Source organism: Mesoplodon bidens, assembly GCF_964165515.1.
Source record: "Mesoplodon bidens genome assembly, chromosome: 2".
In the NCBI taxonomy this organism is placed as follows: domain Eukaryota; kingdom Metazoa; phylum Chordata; class Mammalia; order Artiodactyla; family Ziphiidae; genus Mesoplodon; species Mesoplodon bidens.
In genome coordinates this window covers 55,017,310-55,038,538 of record NC_138177.1, presented here as the reverse complement: position 1 = coordinate 55,038,538, position 21,229 = coordinate 55,017,310, and the positions used below count along the sequence as shown (strand labels likewise).

At 47.9% G+C, this 21,229-nt stretch overlaps 2 protein-coding genes across 2 annotated transcripts in view; one reads left to right on the top strand and one right to left on the bottom strand.

Moving 5' to 3' along the window:
* The window catches only part of HHAT (hedgehog acyltransferase), a 378,452-nt gene that overhangs the window by 179,397 nt on the left and 177,826 nt on the right, over nt 1-21,229 (bottom strand). The window lies entirely within an intron of this gene.
* On the top strand, nt 708-3,267 carry LOC308612729 (Golgi-associated RAB2 interactor protein 4-like). Its single transcript, XM_081225383.1, has one exon. The coding sequence runs from the start codon at nt 1,384-1,386 to the stop codon at nt 3,163-3,165; it is 1,782 nt and encodes a 593-aa protein (XP_081081509.1). The 5' UTR covers nt 708-1,383; the 3' UTR covers nt 3,166-3,267.

The window sequence follows — 21,229 nt, the reverse complement described above, 5'->3', positions numbered from 1 at the left end:
TAGGGAGGTTACTACAGGACAGCATCTGGCAGGCTCTTGGAATCAAAGCTTACATCTCAGGCTACTCACCCCCCATTTCACTGGGGGAGGACGTCATAAGAATAACTAGGTTTCCACACACAGGCTGTTGGCACAAGCATAAAGGAAGGGAGGATCTGAGTGGTCCCCTGGATAATTTAATCCCTACATCAGCCCAATTGCTGTCTTGGGTTCTCTCCATAACATATATACACACATTTAAATTAATTATGCAACTTCTCATAAGGCACCAAATAGGTCTTCTTAAAGGTAGTTAAATCAGCCCAGTTTGAAAACATTTGGCTGGGCCAAGCTTTCTTTGTGAGGCTAAGTACTGTAGTGGTTCAAAACAAAGGCTTTAGAATCAGGTAGACCTACATTCAAATAGTGCTTCTGCTACCATTAGCTCTGGGAATTTAAACAGGAGATACAACCTCAATTTCTTCATCTATAAACTGGGAACAGTAGTTAACAGTACCAAACGCAGTGGATTCTTACCACTATATGTGAAGAGTGCAGCACGGTGCCAAGGAACAGCAATTTTTAATGTTATTATTAAAAATCACCATCGTCCACGTTTACTGAGATTCTAGGAAAGGACAGACTAAGGACCGCCACTGCCAATTCTGCCTTATTCGATACAATTAAACCATGAGCTTAAATGGTTCAAATTGATCCCACCATCTTACCTTCCTATAGATTTCATCCAGTAGCTGAATTTGGGGGAGGCAAAGAAAAAGGACCCACACAAAACTTTCCCAGTTGAAGACATTTTTATTTTGGTAACGCACCTGAGTCCCTGGCAGGATGGGCCTGTCCTCCGCGGGGGCAATGGGGTGTTTGGGAGAGGATGGGGGCCCTGCCCTGAGGGGGCAGCTGGGGGATGAGGCAAAGGGCTTTGTGACAGTGATAGGTCACAAAGGGCTTTGTGACAGTGATAGGTCACAAAGGGCATCAGAGGATAAATAGGCTGTGCCAGGGGGTTAGGCTGACAAAGTGGTTACTTCTCTCACTAGGACGGAAGTTCACCACAGCCTCTTGGGGAGATAAAAACCCAGAAGCAGAAGTGAGGTGAGGCGGAGGGGGAGCCTACCATACCTCTCAACACACTTGAAGAGATTCAGCCTGGGCTCCAGGCGCCCTACAGCGTCCCCACTGTGATCATCTGTGCCCCTACCCACACCCCTGCCTCTGGGAGATTCTGAGGCAAACGTGGGGGCCTGTGGGGTGGGCTTGGAAGACCTGCCGTAGGGCCGCCTGTGTGACGCAGGAGCATCACAGCTCGGTCTTCTGCCAGTGAGGCCGAGGGAGGGAAGAGCCAGGGACCCGCCTTAACCGTGCTGCCTGTCGTGATCAAAGACAGCCATGAGTGGGGACTCTCTGCTCCCGTATCACACGGCCCGGAGCAGCACCTGGGTGGACCTGTTCAACACCACCACGGGGAACCTGCAGCACCAACTGCACAAGGGCGAATACGACATATTCAAGTACGCAGCAATATTCGAGAGCGACTTTATCCAGGTGACGAAGAGGGGAGACGCGATTGACGTGCACAACTGGGGCGGCATGGTGACCATGGGCATCACATCCACCAGCCCCGTCCTCCCACTCCCAGACATCATGCTGCTGGCCCGACGGGCCACCGGCTGTGAAAAGCACGCCGAGCGCAGCCAGCCCACCAAGGGCAAGAGCCACAAGGCTGCAAAGACCTTAGAGCTCACCAGGCTCCTTCCCTTGGAGTTCGTGAGGATCTCCACTCACAATCGTGAGAAACAACAGCTGCGTGTGAAGCTTGCCACTGGCCGCTGCTTCTACCTGCAGCTGTGTCCCCCTCTGGACGCGCGGGAAGACCTCTTCGCCAAGTGGGAACAGCTGATTTACCTCCTGCGACCACCAGTGGACAGTGAAAGCAACACCTATGCCGTTCCCGTCTGGGACATGACCTGCATGCCTGTGTTCGAGGAGGAGCAGGACGGGAGGAGCCCGGCTGTGGAGGATTTCCAAGGAAAGGGGGATCAGGACCAGGTGAGCGTCAGCAGCCTCCACACGTGCCCTGAGGTGGCCGGGGCCACGCCTGCAGCTTTTGCTGGGGGGCACGGAATCCAACTGGACTCCCACAAGCCCGATACCATGCCCGATGTGGCCACTGCGAAAGCAAAACCTACTACAGGGCTTGACAAAGCGTCAGCATCGCAGTCAATGACAAAGGTGGAGACAGCAGGGGTGGCAGGAGGCACCGCAGCGGGTGCTTTGAGCACGGCAGTGATCAAGTCTCCTGCCGCTGAAGAGCGGAGCACGGCCATAGCAGCCACAGCCAGCGACGGGCCTGGAGGAAGCAAAACCAACAGAGCCACTGGGGACACTGCCACAACATCCCTGAGGAGCGGGAAAATGGCCTTGGCAGGTGCTGAGAACAATTCAGAGTATGCTTCCAGCACGTCCACCAGCCTCTCCGCAGAGGCCGGCATGACTGTGGTCGGAGCAGAACCTACCAGCAAGACTGTCAAACGAAGAGCCGACAAGGAGGATGAGGGGACCCTCGTCTCAAGCTTGCCACAGGAAGGCAAAGTGAGCGAACAGGATGGCAGCTCACAGAGAGTGTCCCAGGCCCGCAAGGGAAGAAGGGAGAGGAGGGAGCACTGGGGAGAGGACAGAGCTCTTACGAGCCCCTCGCTCTGCAGTTCAGTGGAAAGCCACCACAAGGCAGCGGGGAGCAAGACAATCCCCAAAGCAGCTGGCCCGTGCTCAGGCGGCCACAGAGCCACTAGAGATGACCAAAAGGCCAAAGGCCACGGCAGCCCGGGGGGCAGCGAGCAGGGCACTGCTCCCAAAGGCATCAGCCGTGCTCCCGTCACCAGCGAGTCCAAGACCTCGCACAAATCGGGCAGGAGCTTATCTCCAGCGCGTTCAGGTCCCACCACCAACATACTCAGCAGGATCAGCTCTTTCTTCAGGAATGTGAGAGCCAGACTTACAAAAAAGACAGTGGCCTCATCACGAAATAAACATGGGAGCATCCTGGCGAAGCCAGTGGAAGGGACCCGAATGGAGGCCATCACAGAGACAGCAGAGAGTGGCCAGGGGCTGGAAATCACCGGTGTGACATCTGAGACCATGGAGCCAGTGACCGTTGAAGCCCATCAATAGGACCTACAGCTGGGAGCTGCAAAGGGAACCAGGGCTCTGGGAAATACCCCTGGAGAGCCCATTTCAGCTTCCTTACTACAATTTAAATAAAAAAACATACAATCTGAGAATGCATGCAGTGTTTTGTCTGAATTTCTAGGTCCTGAAGCCCAGCCGTAGCCTCACAGTGGATTCTGTGATGTCAGCTGTGCCACAGTCTGAGACCCAGTGTCCAGGCAAGGGCAGCCCCACCTCACACACATGCTCAGTGCCAACAGCAGTGCTCCATCTGGCTTCCACTCCTTTCTGGCTTTGCCCCTCAGGGCCATGGCTCAAAGTCAGACTATGGTCTGGGAAGCTCTCCTTCACTATCCCCCTATTCTTTTTTTCTTTTTTCTTTTTTTTTTTTGTGGTACGCGGGCCACTCACTGTTGTGGCCTCTCCCTTCGCGGAGCACGGGCTCCGGACGCGCAGGCCCAGCGGCCATGGCTCACGGGCCCAGCCGCTCCGCGGCATGTGGGATCTTCCAGGACCGGGGCACGAACGCATGTTCCCTGCATCCTGAGGTGGACTCTCAACCACTGCGCCACCAGGGAAGCCCCCTCTATTCTTTTTTTTTTTTTTTTTTTTTTTTTTTTTTTTTTTTTGCGGTACGCGGGCCTCTCACTGTTGTGGCCTCTCCCATTGCGGAGCACAGGCTCCGGACGCGCAGGCTCAGCGGCCATGGCTCACGGGCCCAGCCGCTCCGCGGCATGTGGGATCTTCCCGGACCGGGACACGAACCCGTGTCCCCTGCATCGGCAGGGGGACTCTCAACCACTGCGCCACCAGGGAAGCCCCCCCTCTATTCTTTTTATAAACGCTTATTCCCCCTGAAGGTCTGTAAACAGAGCCAGAACAGGACTCATGTCCCCTCAGGCTATTCAGTGGACAGAAATAAGGGCGGCAGTATTAGCCAGCAATCAGAACAGCAAGCACCCTCATCTAGACTTAGCCGTTCCCTGCCCAGGTATATACCCTGGAGAAACACACATGTTCTAAGAAACAACTCTGAGAATGTTTATAGCAAAAATAACTTAACAGCAAAACACGGGAAACAGCCCAAATTTCCATCAGCACAATTAATACAGCAGGATATGAAGAGACTGGAATATTCAATAGTGAAAAATAAATGAGCTACACACATTAGCATAGATCAACTTCTCATGATTTTTAAAAACATCAAAAGAATGGGATACAGTTCCACTCATGGAACCATTCTGAAACAAGCTCAAACAATGGATTGCATAGGGTACATGTTTAAAAAAAACGGTAGCTAAAACTGAGGGAAGAGTAAACACAAAATTGAGGACAGTTTTCTCTAGGGTGGAAAGGCTAGGTCAAGGAGGTTGACACAAGGCTGTTAGTGCTGCTGGGAATTGTTCTGTCTCTTAAGCAAGATGGTAGGTACACAGGTGTTGTAGTTTTCACATTTTACTAACTCTGAAATCAGGATGGTCCTACAATCACCGTGGCAGTTGTGATGAAGTTATTGCCAATGCCTTTCTCTTTTAATCACTTGTATTTATGCACAAAAATGGTGTCAGAAAGGCTTGGCATCTTTAAATTACATTTATTTAAGGTAAAGTACAAGAACACTTGTTTGGTTATTAGGAAAAGAAGGAACGATATGCCTATTTTACAGATGAGAACACTGAGGCTCAGAGAAGGTAACCTGCTCCAGTCGCACAACGGGATCTTTGCAGAACAGTGATCCACCAGCCCACTTCTTTATGCAAAGCCCTGTCTGTAGTATGCGAAGGAAGCAAGCAAACAAGCCTGAGATAGGACCAGCACAAGAACCCGAGGCACCAGCATCCTTACCATCATGTTCCAAAACTACAGAGATGAGCATCAATTTTACTAGATTGAGGGGAGGGAGGGGTGGGGGCTGGGAGCCGGTTTTCGAACTTCAGTGAGCTCACAGCTCTTAGCTGGCCTTATCTCGAGAGCATCCAGTCCACCCTTGAGCTGTGTCTGGCTCCCAGGCTTCTACCTCTAGCCTCTGGCATGACCCGGGCTGCAGCCAGAAACAGGCTCCCACCTGGAATTCCAGCGTTCACTCCTGGAACGTCCAGCATCCAGTCCTCCTCCAGCCACTAATTCAACTTTTGAATGCCCTGCTCAGAAGGGTTTCTCCACACCAAATCTGCAGGAACTTTTTTCTTCTGGGGCTCCAAAACCAAATCCTTAAACCTCACATGAGGGAGAGTATTTGTTAGGTCAGAGCATCCTTGTTGATTGGACCTTCAGTTTGTGACTTCCACAGACCTCATCATGGGAGGGTGGGGAGAGGTCTCTTCTGTTGGTGGACGGAATGGTGGGCACTTGGTGGGGAGCACTGATGAGAAAGGGAGCCAGCCCAAGACCTACACATATGCACTGTTTCCCCTGGCCAAACAAGGTTCCTGACCCCAGAATTAACCCAGACTTTCCGAGAGGACTAAGAGCTGCAGGGAGACACAATTAATGGTTTACTCTCCACCAGCTTTTCCTTGAACCCAAGGAGGCGAAATTACAAAAAGATCACATAACACTCCTTTGATCTGATGATTTCCACACAGGCAAGTGCAGGTAAACTCTAGTCTGAAGGAAGAAAATGCATTAAAAACATGTGCATAGGGACTTCCCTGGTGGCGCAGTGGTTAAGAATCCACCTGCCGACGCAGGGGACCTGGGTTCGAGCCCTGGTCCAGGAAGATCCCACATGCCACGGAGCAAGTAAGCCCGTGCGCCACAACTACTGAGCCTGTGCTCTAGAGCCCGCGAGCCACAACTACCGAAGCCCGCACGCCTAGAGCCCGTGCTCCCCAACAAGAGAAGCCACCGCAACAAGAGAAGCCCGCGCACTGCAACATAAGATTAGCCCCTGCTCGCCCCAACAAGAGAAAGCCATGCGCAGCAACAAAGACCCAAAGAAACCAAAAATAAATAATAAAATAAATTTACAGAAAAAGAAAACACGTGCATAGCCCTTAGCTGTTTATAAAGTTCTTGAATGTGTGTGCCCCCTTCCGATTCTCACGTCTTTCCATTTTGCAGATAAGCAAACGGAAGTTCAGAGCATTTAAAGGACTTGCTCAAGATGGGAGGTGATGGTGCAGAGAGGGAGCTACCTCGGTGCAACAACTTTCAGACAGTGTGCCACCCCGGTCCCGCACAGAGGTACACAGATGGTGGAGGAGACAGGACAGCACGAGTCATGATCACGACTCTGAGTGACAAATACAATGGGAGGCGTGAGGCGTGTGTTTGGGGACTGGATCTATTCAGAGGAGGGCTTCTGGGGCATGGGAAGGAGTTCTGGGTTAGGGAAGGCTTCACAGGGGAATTGGCACTCACCATCGTCCACGTTTACTGAGATTCTATGAAAGGACAGACTAAGGATCGCCACTGCCAACTCTGCCTTATTCGATACAATTAAACCATGAGCTTAAATGGTTCAAATTGATCCCACCATCTTACCTTCCTATAGATTTCATCCAGTAGCTGAATTTGGGGGAGGCAAAGAAAAAGGACCCACACAAAACTTTCCCAGTTGAAGACATTTTTATTTTGGTAACGCACCTGAGTCCCTGGCAGGATGGGCCTGTCCTCCGCAGGAGCAATGGGGTGTTTGGGAGAGGATGGGGGCCTTGCCCTGAGGGGGCAGCTGGGGGATGAGGCAAAGGGCTTTGTGACAGTGATAGGTCACAAAGGGCATCAGAGGATAAATAGGCTGTGCCAGGGGGTTAGGCTGATAAAGTGGTTACTTCTCTCACTAGGACGGAAGTTCACCACAGCCTCTTGGGGAGATAAAAACCCAGAAGCAGAAGTGAGGTGAGGCGGAGGGGAGCCTACCACACCTCTCGACACACTTGAAGAGATTCATCCTGGGCTCCAGGCGCCCTACAGTGTCCCCACTGTGATCATCTGTGCCCCTACCCACACCCCTGACGCGGGGAGACCCTGAGGCAAACGTGGGGGCCTGTGGGGCGCGCTTGGAAGACCTGTCGTAGGGCTGCCTGTGTGACACAGGAGCATCGCAGCTCGCTCTTCTGCCAGTGAGGCCGAGGGAGGGAAGAGCCAGGGACCCGCCTTAACCGCGCTGCCTGTCGTGATCAAAGACAGCCATGAGTGGGGACTCTCTGCTCCCGTATCACACGGCCCGGAGCAGCACCTGGGTGGACCTGTTCAACACCACCACGGGGAAGCTGCAGCAGCAACTGCACAAGGGCGAATACGACATATTCAAGTACGCAGCAATATTCGAGAGCGACTTTATCCAGGTCACGAAGAGGGGAGATGCGATTGACGTGCACAACTGGGGCGGCATGGTGACCATGGGCATCACATCCACCAGCCCCGTCCTCCCACTCCCAGACATCATGCTGCTGGCCCGACCGGCCACCGGCTGTGAAAAGCACGCCGAGTGCAGCCAGACCACCAAGGGCAAGAGCCACAAGGCTGCAAAGACCTTAGAGCTCACCAGGCTCCTTCCCTTGGAGTTCGTGATGATCTCCACTCACAATCGTGAGAAACAACAGCTGCGTGTGAAGCTTGCCACTGGCCGCTGCTTCTACCTGCAGCTGTGTCCCCCTCTGGACGCGCGGGAAGACCTCTTCCCCGAGTGGGAACAGCTGATTTACCTCCTGAGACCACCAGTGGACAGTGAAAGCAACACCTATGCCGTTCCCGTCTGGGACGTGACCTGCATGCCTGTGTTCGAGGAGGAGGACGGGAGGAACCCGGCCGTGGAGGATTTCCAAGGAAAGGGGCATCAGGACCAGGTGAGCGTCAGCAGCCTCCACACGTGCCCTGAGGTGGCCGGGGCCACGCCTGCAGCTTTTGCTGCAGGGGAGGGAATCCAACTGGACTCCCACAAGCCCGATACCATGCCCGATGTGGCCACTGCGAAAGCAAAACCTACTACAGGGCTTGACAAAGCGTCAGCATCGCAGTCAACGACAAAGGTGGAGACAGCAGGGGTGGCAGGAGGCACCGCAGCGGGTGCTTTGAGCACGGCAGTGATCAAGTCTCCTGCCGCTGAAGAGCGGAGCACGGCCATAGCAGCCACAGCCAGCGACGGGCCTGGAGGAAGCAAAACCAACAGAGCCACTGGGGACACTGCCACAACATCCCTGAGGAGCGGGAAAACGGCCTTGGCAGGGGCTTCCCTGGTGGCACAGTGGTTGAGAGTCCGCCTGCCGATGCGGGGGACACGGGTTCGTGCCCCGCTCCAGGAAGATCCCACATGCCGCGGAGCGGCTGGGCCCGTGAGCCATGGCCACTGAGGCTGTGCATCCGGAGCCTGTGCTCCGCAACGGGAGAGGCCACAGCAGTGAGAGGCCGGCAATCCGCAAAAAAAAAAAGAAAAAGGGAGGGGGCGCCACCCTATTATAGGTGGTGTCAACCTCCCCATAGGCCTCTGCGCTGGACTCCATCTTAGCAAAAAGATGTGCACACATATGGGGGAGGGTCCTAGGACAGGTCAGGTGTGGGAAAAGAAGTAAGATACCTAGCCAAAAGTAAACAAAGACCCGGAAGAACTGCCCTATATAAATGATTTAACTACCTCTTTACTGCACTTCTCCTCATTAGGGAGGATGCACACACCCTTTCTCTCCCAGTGTGTATCTCTGCCTCGCCTCTGTCTTAAATAAACAAACTGTTTCTCTGTGTGCTCTCCCACATGTTGTGCTGTGTCTCTAATAATAAACTTTGTACCTGTTTTTACAGTTTTTGCCTCCTCCAGAAATTCATTTTTCAAATGGGGCAAGAGCCGGGGCAAGATCCAGGGCAACTTTGCCTCTAGCCCCTAGCCCCTGGTGGATTAGCAGTTAGCATTCCTGATTTTTCACCCAGGATACCCAGGTTCAGTTGCTGGCCAGGGAACTAAGATCTTGCTTCAAGCCACCACTCTCTGCTGTCTCTCCAAGATCACAAGCACACAGTGCATAGATAGTGAGTATACAGAAATGACCAAGATATAATCCCTCTTTCACAAGGATAAAAGCAGTGAGGAAAGACCTACACGTGAATAGGCTATCATTCTATCGTGTGATAAGTGGTAGGATTAAAGCAAGGACTGGAGCAATGGGAGCCTAGAAGATGCAGACAATGACATGTGGGTAGAGGCCAGTCAGAGGACAGGAGATTTGACTGAGCTGAGCTTTGGAGGTTGAAGAGTTAGCCAGAGGATGTAGCAGGTGAATGGAGAGGATGTACATAGATGTGTAAGAGTGCATGCGTGCATGCGTGTGTGTGTGTGTGTGTGTGTGTGGTGACATTCCAATCAAAGGAAGTGGCTTATAGAAATAGAGACCAGAGGAAATATGTCCCATTAGGTGAATGGAGGTGGGGAAGGTATTGCAAACAGTTTATACAACTGAGGGGCAGAGGCAAAATGAGAGCAAAATATAAATAATCATGTAACCAAGCAGGACCTTATGGGGCCTTCCAGGGACAGCCCCCTCCCCTCATATGTCTGCTTTCGCTCCTATCTGAAGTACCTAGATAACAGTATCTGATGCACATTTCCTGAGTTGTTTTACAGATGTGAAAGCCCCACCAAATATAAGATGTTAACTACCTGATGACCATAAGCACACAGCCCTCAGGCCTCCTGGAGCCTAAGGATTGAAAATGTTAACCCTTGTGACATGGCCCTGTTACCTCACCATCAACCAATCAGAGAATTGTGCACAAGCTGATCACATACCCTGCGACCCACCCCCATCCACCTGGCCTTTAAAAATGCTTTGCTGGGGCTTCCCTGGTGGTGCAGTGGTTGAGAGTCCGCCTGCCGATGCAGGGGACACGGGTTCGTGCCCCGGTCCGGGAAGATCCCACATGCCGTGGAGTGGCTGGGCCCGTGAGCCATGGCCGCTGAGCCTGTGCGTCCGGAGCCTGTGCTCCACAACGGGAGAGGCCACGACAGTGAGAGGCCCGCGTACCGCAAAAAAAAAAAAAAAAAAAGCTTTGCTGAACCCCTTCAGGGAGCTGGGGATATTCTGGGGGCATGAGCCACCTGTATCCTTGCATGGCCCTGCAATAAACCTTTCTCTGCTCCAAACTCTACCGTTTTGGTTTGTTTGGCCTTCACTGTGCTTTGGGCACATGAAGTTGCCTTAGGTAGCAATCATCATAATAGTGAATGTTTATTGGGTGTTTGGCATGTGTTAGAACTCATTTAATCCTCACAACAACCCTAAAGGATTCTATTATTACTATCATCTGTTTTACAGTTAAGGCAGCTGAAGCCCTGAAAGGTAAATAGTTCGCCTAAGGGTTCTCAGCTGGGAAGCGGCACAGGCAAATCCTAACCCGGAAGGTGTGGCTCCAACCCCACAGCAGTGAGCTTGGCCCTCACACTGCCTCTTCTCAACAAGCTTGCACATCAGAGTTTGCAGTTTATCCTAAGGGCACTAGGCAGCCATTAAACAGATTCAAGCAAAGGAATGACTGGCCAGAGATTCGTCTTCTACCAAAGATCCCACCCTGGCCCCAGTGAGGGAACGGAGGAGGTGGGGAGGCCAGTTCTGAGAGATGGTGGTGGTCCTGCTGAGATCAGCCCGAGGTGCCTGGACCGGGCTGGCACCAGCATGGACTAGGGTCACAGAGGACTTAGCAGCACATAAAGAAATCACTGACCCTCTCCCATCTCTTCCCACTTTCAATCAAGGGCTTTATTTAACGTCATTAAAAAAAAATGGTGTCTTTGGGCAGGTTACATGAGATGGTTACAGAATAAAAAAGCTTCAACACACATTGGCTGTTTTCAACTTTTTCTTTATGCGACTTCTGGGTTTGGCCTGGTGCTCCTTGCAATGTGTTATTTTTGTCTCTGGTGTGAATAAAATGGTTTTGTACTTTCATATTGTAAGTACTCTTCTAGATGCAAAGTAAAAATCTCTCCTGTGGAATGTTTTTCTTAGTAGATGAAAGTCTCCACAATCTTTCCCTATTACTCAGCTTAGACTCGACGAAAATTAAGATGTTGACACCCAGGTTAAATGCCACAGACCTAAATTCAATTTCTAGTATGATGCCACCATCAGGTCCGTGGGTCCTGTTTCATTCCTTTTGTGAGAACATTAGTTTTGACTAATAATCTTATTAAAGATTTTTGCCTGAGGACACGCAGGCATGTCAAACCTGGGGACTTTTCTGAGGCATGTGATTCAACCAGAATACCACCTCTTGGGTGAACATGAACGTTCTCAGATTTGGTGTTTGAGCCTCAATTTTCATGTCCAGAGGGGTTCTCCTCTAGAGAATTCTCCTGGGAGCCAGGTCTAAGTAAAGGTGTGTCAACACCAAATGAAGATGGCTCAAGAAAATCAATAGAAACACCTCCTCACTCATTGAAATTTGTGGTCGTTACTTCTGGCAGAGCGCCTGCAGGGGGCTGAAATTTCTCTGAGATGCTCAGAGATACATTTTCTTCCTTTAGAATGTGTTAAAGGCCAGTTTTCCTCTGATTTAACAAGTCTCTTTGCCTCCCCTTCTTCTAAAACATTGGTTGGCCCATCACTTCATTGAGGCCCAATGTAACTTGAAGGTCTGGCAGCCTATGGGCCCGGAGTCCAGCTCCCTTATCAGACATCAGGGAGCCAAGCTCAGATGCCAAACCTGGGCTGATTCAGGGGCCTCTTGGCTGGTTACCAGGTCTCAAAATGGTGTGTTTCAGATACATTGTGGCCTTTTGTCAAGTTACTGTTCTTTCTAAAATGGTTTCATAAGGAACAGACTTGTGGTTGCCAAGGGGGAAAGAGGGGTGGGAGAGGGAAAGACTGGGAGTTTGGAATTAGCAGATGCAAACTAGTATATATAGGATGGATAAACAACAAGGTCCTACTGTATAGCACAGGGAACTATATTCAGTATCCCGTGGAAAAGAATATATATATGTCTAACTGAGTCACTTTGCTGTACAGCAGAAATTAACACAACAGTGTAAATCAACTATACTTCAATAAAATTTTTTAAATAAAAAAATAAAATGGGCTGATAAGATTCTTTGCTTCCTTACATCTCAGTGGTTAGTAGAGGCTCTATGTTAGGACATGGGAAAATGGTTAAGGACTACGCCTCCGACAGATAAGCCCACTCAGTTGATTTGAAATAACCATATGTGATGTAATGACCTTCCCAAAGGAAGCACCATAGGCCACTGGAGGCAAATACTTGCAAGTAACATGGGATAAGCATCCAAAACTTTCCACTGAGCCCTTCTTTAACTAAAGGCATGCATTCGAGAGGTGTATGCTCTGATTAACATGGTCAGGGGCAGTTTTCCTGGATTCTCCAGATTAGTCAACATGTAGGACACCTGACCTACAACCTCAGCTTTACAAGCTCCAAATAAGAAACTGAAACACAGCAGCTGATAGTTACCAAGACTGCACTGAAGACCAGTTGCCATGGACAAAGAACATTATAAAAAGAGACCCTGGTCAAGAGAAACTGCCAAAAAACTTGGGGAGGCTGAGAACAAACAAAATAATGCTATGGGGACAATTACAAACACAAGCCAAGGAGCACATAATAAGATCCTCAAATCAGGCCTGCTTCTCTCTCATGAAGACTTTAAACGGCGTGTCCACAACATTTCTGTATTTAACTATGTAGAGCAATTATGTAGTTAAATTGACAGGGTCTCCAAATGACTCCTGAGTCATTTCTCCTAAAGAATCCCGGTGCGGCCCTGACCCCAGGTTTCTTCTTCCACTCTTCCACTCTCTTCCCTCCAGCTTGGCTAATCGCACTCCCCACACCTGGCTCTTCACCGCCAGCAGAAAACTATTACCAACAGTAACACAACCTTTTGCAAGACTGTCATATTTGAAAGAAATAACTTATATTGCATTCAAGTTCAGCTGTACCAAAAATGAATAATCAAAATAATGCCTTTTTTTTGTTTTGAGTTGTCATCTGAGAACACACTATGTGCATTACTGTGAAATTTGGTTACATCTACTGTTTTTCAAGGCTAGAATGTCTTAGGTGTTCCTTCCAGGTAGTATCTTTTAGTCTAGCGCTTAATATCATTGCTTTTTTTTTTTTGAATTTTTGAATTTTATTTTATTTATTTTTTTATACAGCAGGTTCTTATGAGTTATCCATTTTATACATATTCGTGTATATATGTCAATCCCGATCTCCCAATTCATCATACACACCCCACCCCCGGACCCCCTGCTTTGCTTTTTTGTCAAAGAGATTGAATCTTGAATGAACAAGCACCGGAAAACCCATTACATATCAGTTGATAGAATTTATCGTAAACCATTCAGGAAAGCGTTGTTTCTGTTGTTCACCTTTTGTTATGGAAATTCCCTTTTCTTCTTACACCAAACTTGATAATGGGATTCCTCCAGGACCCTATTTGGCTTCTGGGCTATCTGTGAATGTTTTCTGTCTTAGTCATTTCATTCAACCGTTGAACAAATAATAACGGAACACCTACTAGGTTCCAGGCATCGTTTTGACTCTTGGAATACATCAGTGAACAACACAAACATGGAGATCTGTTCCAACAGGGAGAGAGAACAATAATCAACACGCACTACAGGTAAGTAGACCGTATAGTGTGTCAGGGGATGGTGAGCGCTGGAGCAAACAGAAAGAGTAGAGCGGGGAAAGGGAGATGGGTGGGGATGGTCAGGGTGAGTCTCATGTTGAAGGCGACCCCTGAGTCAAGACCTGAAGGAGATGAGGGAATGTGTGATACAGAACTTTGGGGGAAGGCCAGAAGAAAGAAAGGAAGAGCCAGGTGACTTTTATAGGTGTCCCTCTGTATTATGAACTACTGCCCTGAACTGTCAAGTTCTCCAGCAACTCTGGACCTCTTTTCCAAGGTGTTCACTATCCATCTCTCATGTCTCATCACAATGAAACAAACCCATCTTTCCCGGTCATCAAAACAAATGTGCAGGAGGATGGTGCTCTGTGGCGACCACCGTGAACCTTCCTTCAGAACGCTCTTGATCTTCATCTTTCAGCTGGATGCCCCAAAGATCATTCTCTTTGAAGTCCGGGAAGAAACTCAAATAGGTGTTGTGTTGTGTGGCTCTGCAGGAAACCGTGTTTATCCTCTTCCATTGCTAAAAAGCCTTCTTGGTAGCTTTCCCTTATTTTTAAGTCTTAACTAATCCTAGGCATTCCTAGCCATTACCATACCCTCCCAGTTCTGCAACGCCCCCCGTGCTCTCACCCGTGGTCCTGAGCCCCTCCCTCCATCCACACCTGCTGCGTTGCCATCTGGCTGACTCTCAAGCTCTTCCACAGCCACACAGATGCATGGCAGCCCCCATTCTCTTCTGTCTTCTCCCACCCTCTGCCCCAAGATCTGGATTTCTTAGGAGTGAAACCTGAAAAATCACATCATAGGTAGGAAGCATAGACAATGAAAATGATTTAAAATAATTACATGGCTTTAGGTTGAGAAGGACTGGGGACTTTCTTTTCCCTCCTTTTTACCTTCCTCAGAGGCAGATTTTTCCCTCCTTTTTAAAAAAGAGCTGATGAGGCTTTCAAAGCCACAGTATAAACAGCAAACCAAGCTTTCCTTTAGGCCAGCAGCCTGTGCAGGATTTAATGACATGGAGGAGGGGACACTTGCCTGCCTGTCACCGAAGCCAATAAGAAGAGAACCAAGGGGCTTGCTCTTAGATGACACTGGCTCCTGAGCTGGATGCTCTTGACTCCTGAGTTTGCAGAACCCCTTAACTTTCGAAGTACAAAACCTACAGAAAAAGTACTGGGACAAATCCGCTATAATGAACCACCTCAGAAGCTGGTGTGACGTATGGGAACCACTGTTCCTTCCCCGCACTGAAGGTCTGTGTGTGGATTCTGACTGTCCCCTTAAATGGACACACCCTCAGCCAGTTCTACCATCATCTAGCAGATGAGGACACAGAGCTGCAGACGGTCAGAGGATCTAGAAGAGCACCCAATCTCTAGACAAAAGCTCTAGTTATTAACAATGTGAATAGCACTTTCAGCATCTCCAGAACAATCCTTCAGAATGAGCAAAGAAGAAATGAGAAGCTGACTGGACTGGCTTCATTATAGGTAAGCGTTAACTTAAAATGTAGTCTCAGGAGGATTTCAGAAATGTGCCCTTTCACAGACTGTTACAGAAATTCACCTCCCTTCCTTCGAGAATACTTTGTGTCTATGCATCTCTATGTTATAGCTAGCAAAAGTATTCATTAACATCCTGATTATACTTCTATCATTAGAGATAATTTGGAGGGTAAGAAATTATTAAAGAAGGTAACCTATGCAAAGTGCCTGTTTTGCTTGACCCAAGAGCAGAATCTGTAGGGTTGATGGGTACAGACAAATATGTGAGAATATCAATTCAAGCACATAAAATCCCTACCTCAACTTTCAGAATTAGAGAATCTTAAAGCTGAGGAGGATTTTAAAGACCCTAGTTCTAGTCCCTCTTTTAGCATTAAAGGAAACTGAGGCCCAATATGACAGCTTATTAGATGCCCTCTGGAAACACAAGACAACATAGGGCATGCAGTCTTTGATCCCATGGTCCAAGTGGCCCTGGGACATGAAGAGTTGCTGGCGGGAGAGGTCCACATGTCATTTCTGCTGGAAGCCCCCAAGGAGGCAATTAAATAGCCCCTGTTCTTAAGCATCTGTGAACACAAGGATGAGGCCATAGCTCTGAGCGGATATGACTGGTGAACAAGTCTACAGAGCCTGACCCTGAACCCACAGAGAAGGACCAGCCTCCGAGTGACCATATTCTGGAACTCTAACTGTGCCACGTGTACTAGAGGGAGGAGTTCCTGTGTTAAAAGTCAAGCACACAGGTGTGTTCCTTGTTCTCATTCCCATCTACGTCCTGGGCCCCCTCTTACACGGGGGGAGGTCTGGCCTCTTTGTTCTTTCTCCTTCCTCACTCACATTCTCACATACCCTCTTCTCTCTCTTGCTCTTCTTGAGTCACTTGACATGAGGCAAGACACTGTAGTTCAAGTTTGGGTCCAATAATGAGCAAAGAGACCCCAAAAACCTCATCTTACTAGTACTCTGCACATAGCCATGACCCTGGACTTATTTGTAGACACTTCTGGGACCAGAGGAGAGAAAGGTTATTGGCAGGGCAGAGGTTTGCACATATGAGTATCTTTCCCAAATACCATTTGAGCATGTCCAAGGCAGGTTGATGGGGGCCCCACTGGCTAAGATTGGGACAATGTGAGCACTAAAAAATGAAGTACAGTAATAAATTATAAACCTCTGGAAAATAGGAAGTGGTGCAATTATACAGATAATAGTGAGTTAAACAAATGGGGGAGAGGCTGCTGTTTACAATAGAATGCCACGTGCCAACTGGTAAGCGCCAAAGTTGGAAAATCATCATTTTGCAAACACCACAGTGAACACTGGCTCAGGCAACGATCACCCATAATGCTAAATCTGGGGGGAACGTCTTGAAGAAGAGCAGAATATTTGTATCATACTAAAGTGTCTCCTACAGAATGCTTATGAGTTACAAGGCCAAAAAAGTAGTACTAACTATACAGTAGATAAATCCTTATCTACTGAAGTGTTCAGTATTCTCTTCCAGGATGGTGAAAACTAACATCACCAATGAGACTGTTGCTCATGATCTGCTTCCAGATGTGATGCCCTAAATAGGACACAATCAGGATTTCCCTGGTATTGTAGTGATTGGGAATCCGCCTGCCAATGCAGGAGACACGGGTTCGAGCCCTGGTCCGGGAAGATCCCACATGCCGCAGAGCAGCTAGGCCCATGCACCACAACTACTGAGCCTGCACTCTAGAACCCACAAGCCACAACTACTGAGCCCACGTGCCACAACTACTGAAGCCCACAAGCCTAGAGCCCGTGCTCCACAACAAGAGAAGCCACCATAATGAGAAGCCCACACACTGCAACGAAGAGTAGCCCCCGCTGGCCACAACTAGAGAAAGCCCGCATGAAGCAACAAATACCCAACACAGCCAAAAATAAATAAATGAATGAATGAATGAATGCATAAATTTTTTTAAAAAGGACACAATCTAAATCTACTCACAAGGAAACAGCAGACAAACTCACAATGGGGAATGTTCTATTAAATAAGGGGGAACTACACTCTTCAATGTCATAAAAGACAGAAGGGCTGTGAAAATCTTCCAGGTGTGAGGAAACCCTACAACCACAGCTCCATGGTAGCCCAGAACTTTCCACTCTCTCCTCTGAAAGACATCAGACGTGGAGTTAATAATAGGGTTTATCATTCCTATATGAATAATGAATGGGTGGAAAATCAGAAGTTGTTTTTTTTTAATTCACAGACCTCTTACATAACCTAGCCCACACTGAATCTTGCAAAAATAAAAAAAGTTAGCCCTCTCTTCGAAGATGAGCCTGCCAATCAGCCACAATCCCATTTTGTCTCTGGGCTTTGCTTCTTAACTCATCTTTTTTTTTTTCTGAACTGTGAATTCACAGCATTCTGAACCCAGATTTTGCTTTGTGGTAAAAAAATGGATTTATCTTTATACTACAGAAATAGATTTATACTATAGAATGGTGGATTTATACTTCTATTATCCTACTTTGGTTGCTATGTCTTAATCCCCTTTCCAACTGAACCTTCAAAATGCAGCACATTTGAAGATATACAGTACATGTAATACAAACAACTTTCTTCTAAAATACATCACTTCTTCGACTTTGTACTATAGAACTATTTATCTAGATCATCGTTATTGAACACAACCAGAAGCATATCTATTTTTCACACCACTTCCCCTTCCCCCCCCCACACACACACAACCTAAAGCTGGAAGGAGCCATTAGAAATCAAGCAGACCTCTCCCTGTCTTAGGATGAGAAGATATCAGGAGCCCCACTTCACAGATGAGGCAATCACAGCTGACTTAAGTTCATGCAAGCAGGCAACACTAACTAAGGGGTTAGGATCTGCCAGAGGCTCCAAGAAGCATTCACTGTACTCTTCTAAACAAAGTTATACAATCAGTATAAATTATTGCATTTCACAGTCTAGCTCTCCGGCTCATCTTGAGAATCACTAATATGGTTTGATTCATTAGTTTTAATTTCCCACCATTTGAACAGTCGCAGTGCTCTCCTCATAGCACTAGAAGTAAAGGTCTGTGGACTCGGTGCCAAAGTAACACTAGAAAGATTCACAGTGACAAAGGGCCATCGAAACAGAAAACAGTGCTATTATTTGTGCATTAGTTAAATTTACTGGTGGTAAATCTATAAGAGGCGCATTCACATCAGACAATGTGGGTAAAAAACAGCCCACCACACGGCCCCAGTGTCTGGAAGCACAAAAGTGGCTACACAATACAACACAGTATCTTTGGAAAATAACCCCTGGCTTTGAATCCAAGACGGGATGCCAAGATCCGCTTGAGAGCGTGAGGAAATGAGGAGAGAGTGATGAAAAGCTACCATCGTGAGCACATTACACCTTTTAAGCAGTGAGAAATTCATTTAATAAACCGACTGAAGCCTGAAATCGAATTAAATCTAAAAGAGGCATCAACCTGAAATGCTAATAAGTTCACACTTAAATTGTATACAAGGCAGCTCTGCCGTGCGTGCCTTTAATAATGCATTACCCAAAGTCTTTTCTGTATTCATTTGAGCCATGCAGCAACGTGACGTGAATTATTTCTACACTCTGCTCTGGGTACAAATATCTTCACGCAGGCAATCTGTCTGGCCACGTTCTCCTTCCCTGTCAAGGTGAATGAGATGTGGTTCTCAAGGAATGTGATTGTGGTTGTGAAAAGGAAAGTCAAAACAGTAAGGATACATCCGTACCTTTCATTAAGAAAAACAATGGAGTATTTTTCTATCTAATTACTTGGCGTCCTGTATTTAATTTGAACGTGCAAGACTAAGAATGCAGATTGCCAAATTGCTTTATACAAACGAAAGCTTCAATTAGTTCAATTTCAAGCTGGAGCACATCTTCAGACAGGCACCGGTAGCACTGGGTACAGCAATCCTGTGGTTCAGCTCTCTTTTAGTTCCTCCTGAGGCTGTGCTCCCTTTTTTAACCTGAGAGTGGTTTAGGGGCAGAGGAGGGGCTGGAAAGTTCTTGTAACCTGTGAGCCTCACAACATCAAGGCCTGCTTCTGGGTTACTACAACACCCTCTTAACTGCTCACTGCTCTTGCCCTAACCCCTAAGGACTGGTCCCATAACACAGTACAGTGTCACTTCCAGCTCAAATCCTTTCCACGTCTGCCCATCTGTGATGGTTCATTTTATGTGTTGACCTGACTGGGCTAAGGGATGCCCAGAAAGTTGGTAAAACATTATTTCTGGGTGTGCTTGAGAGGGTGTTTCCAGAATAGATGAGAAGTTGGAATCAGTAAACTGAGTAAAGAAGATCCACCCTCACCAGCGTGGGTAGGCATCACCCAATCCATGGAGGTCCTGAATAGAACAAAAAGGCAGAGGAAGGGGGAATGCGCTCTCTGCTAGAGCTGGGACATCCATCTTTTCCTGCCCTCGGTCATAGACACTACTGATTCCCAGACCCTCTTACTCAGACCAGGATGTATACCATCAGCCCCGGATCCTTGAGCCTTTGGACTGGGACTTACACCATTGGCTCCCCTGGACTCAGGGCCTTTGGACTCAGACTAAATTGTATGACTAGCTTTCCTGGGTCTCCAGCTTGCAGATGGCAGAGAGTGGGACTTCTCAGCCTCCATAGTTACATGAGCCAATTCCTATAAAAAATCTCCTCATATATATAGTGGACCCTTAAACACTGTTGGGGTTAGGGGCTCCATCAACCCTCTGTGCAGTCAAAAATCCATGTATCACTTAAGAGTCGGCCCTCCGTATCCACAGATTCAACTGACTATGGATCCTGTAGTACTTTAGTATTTGCTATAGAAAACCATCCATGTATAAACAGACCTGCACAGTTCAAACTTATGTTGTTCAAGGGTCAACTGCATATATTATTGGTTCTGTTTCTCTGGAGAACCCTAAATAGTAAATTATCTAACTCGGATAAAATGCACAATAGTTTACAAAGCCCCACCTGACACATATACATACACACACACATATATTTTATTTATACGTGTATGTGCATAATTATATATATACACATTTACACACACGTATACATACATATACGTGCACATATACATACATATATATACACATACGTATACATACATATGTATATATACACACATACGTATAGATACACAGGCAGCCCTTGAACAACGTGGGGGTTAGGGACACCAACTCACCACACAGTCAAAAATCCAGGTATAACTTACAGTTGTCCCTCTGTATATACGGCCCCCCTGTATCCACTAATTCAGCCAACTGCAGATCGTGTAGTACTGTAGTATTTACTACTGAAGAAAATCCACCTATTTAAGTGTACCTGCGCAATACAAACCCATGTTGTTTGAGGGTCAACTGCATTGATTATTGGTTCTGTTTCTCTGGAGAACTCTATCTAGTAAATCTTCTAACTGCAATAAAATGCACAACGGCTTACAAAGCCCTATGTGACCTGTCATCCCCCCGACGCCCATCTCCTCTGATCACTCCGCACCCCATTGCAGCTGCCCTGGCCTCCTTGCATCTCCTTGAGCACTTTGGGCATGTTTACAGCCCGGGGCCTCTGTGCTGGCTGCACCCTCTTCCTGGAATCCTTCTCTGGATATCCATGTGATTCACACCGTCTCCTCCAAGTCTTCACCAAATGTCACCTTCTCAGTGAGGCCTACCCTGATCACTCCATTTACAGTCAGTCCTCATTACTCTCTGATTCTGTATTTGCGAATTTGCCTACTCACTAAAATGTATTTGTAACCCCAAATCAATACTTGAGGTGCGGTACGTGTGCAGTCATTCACAGACAAGCTCAGAGCAGAAAAAAATGTGAACCACCCAGCACCCATGTACCGGCCAAGACGGAACAAGGCAGCACTCTGCCTTCTTGTTTCAGCTCTCAGACTGTAAACAAGGGTCCTTTTCACAGTCTGTCTGGTACCATGTGTTT

Excerpts from the sequence above, each read along its gene's own strand:
- LOC308612729 (XM_081225383.1), top strand. The coding sequence starts at position 1,384 with ATGAGTGGGGACTCTCTGCTCCCGTATCACACGGCCCGGAGCAGCACC.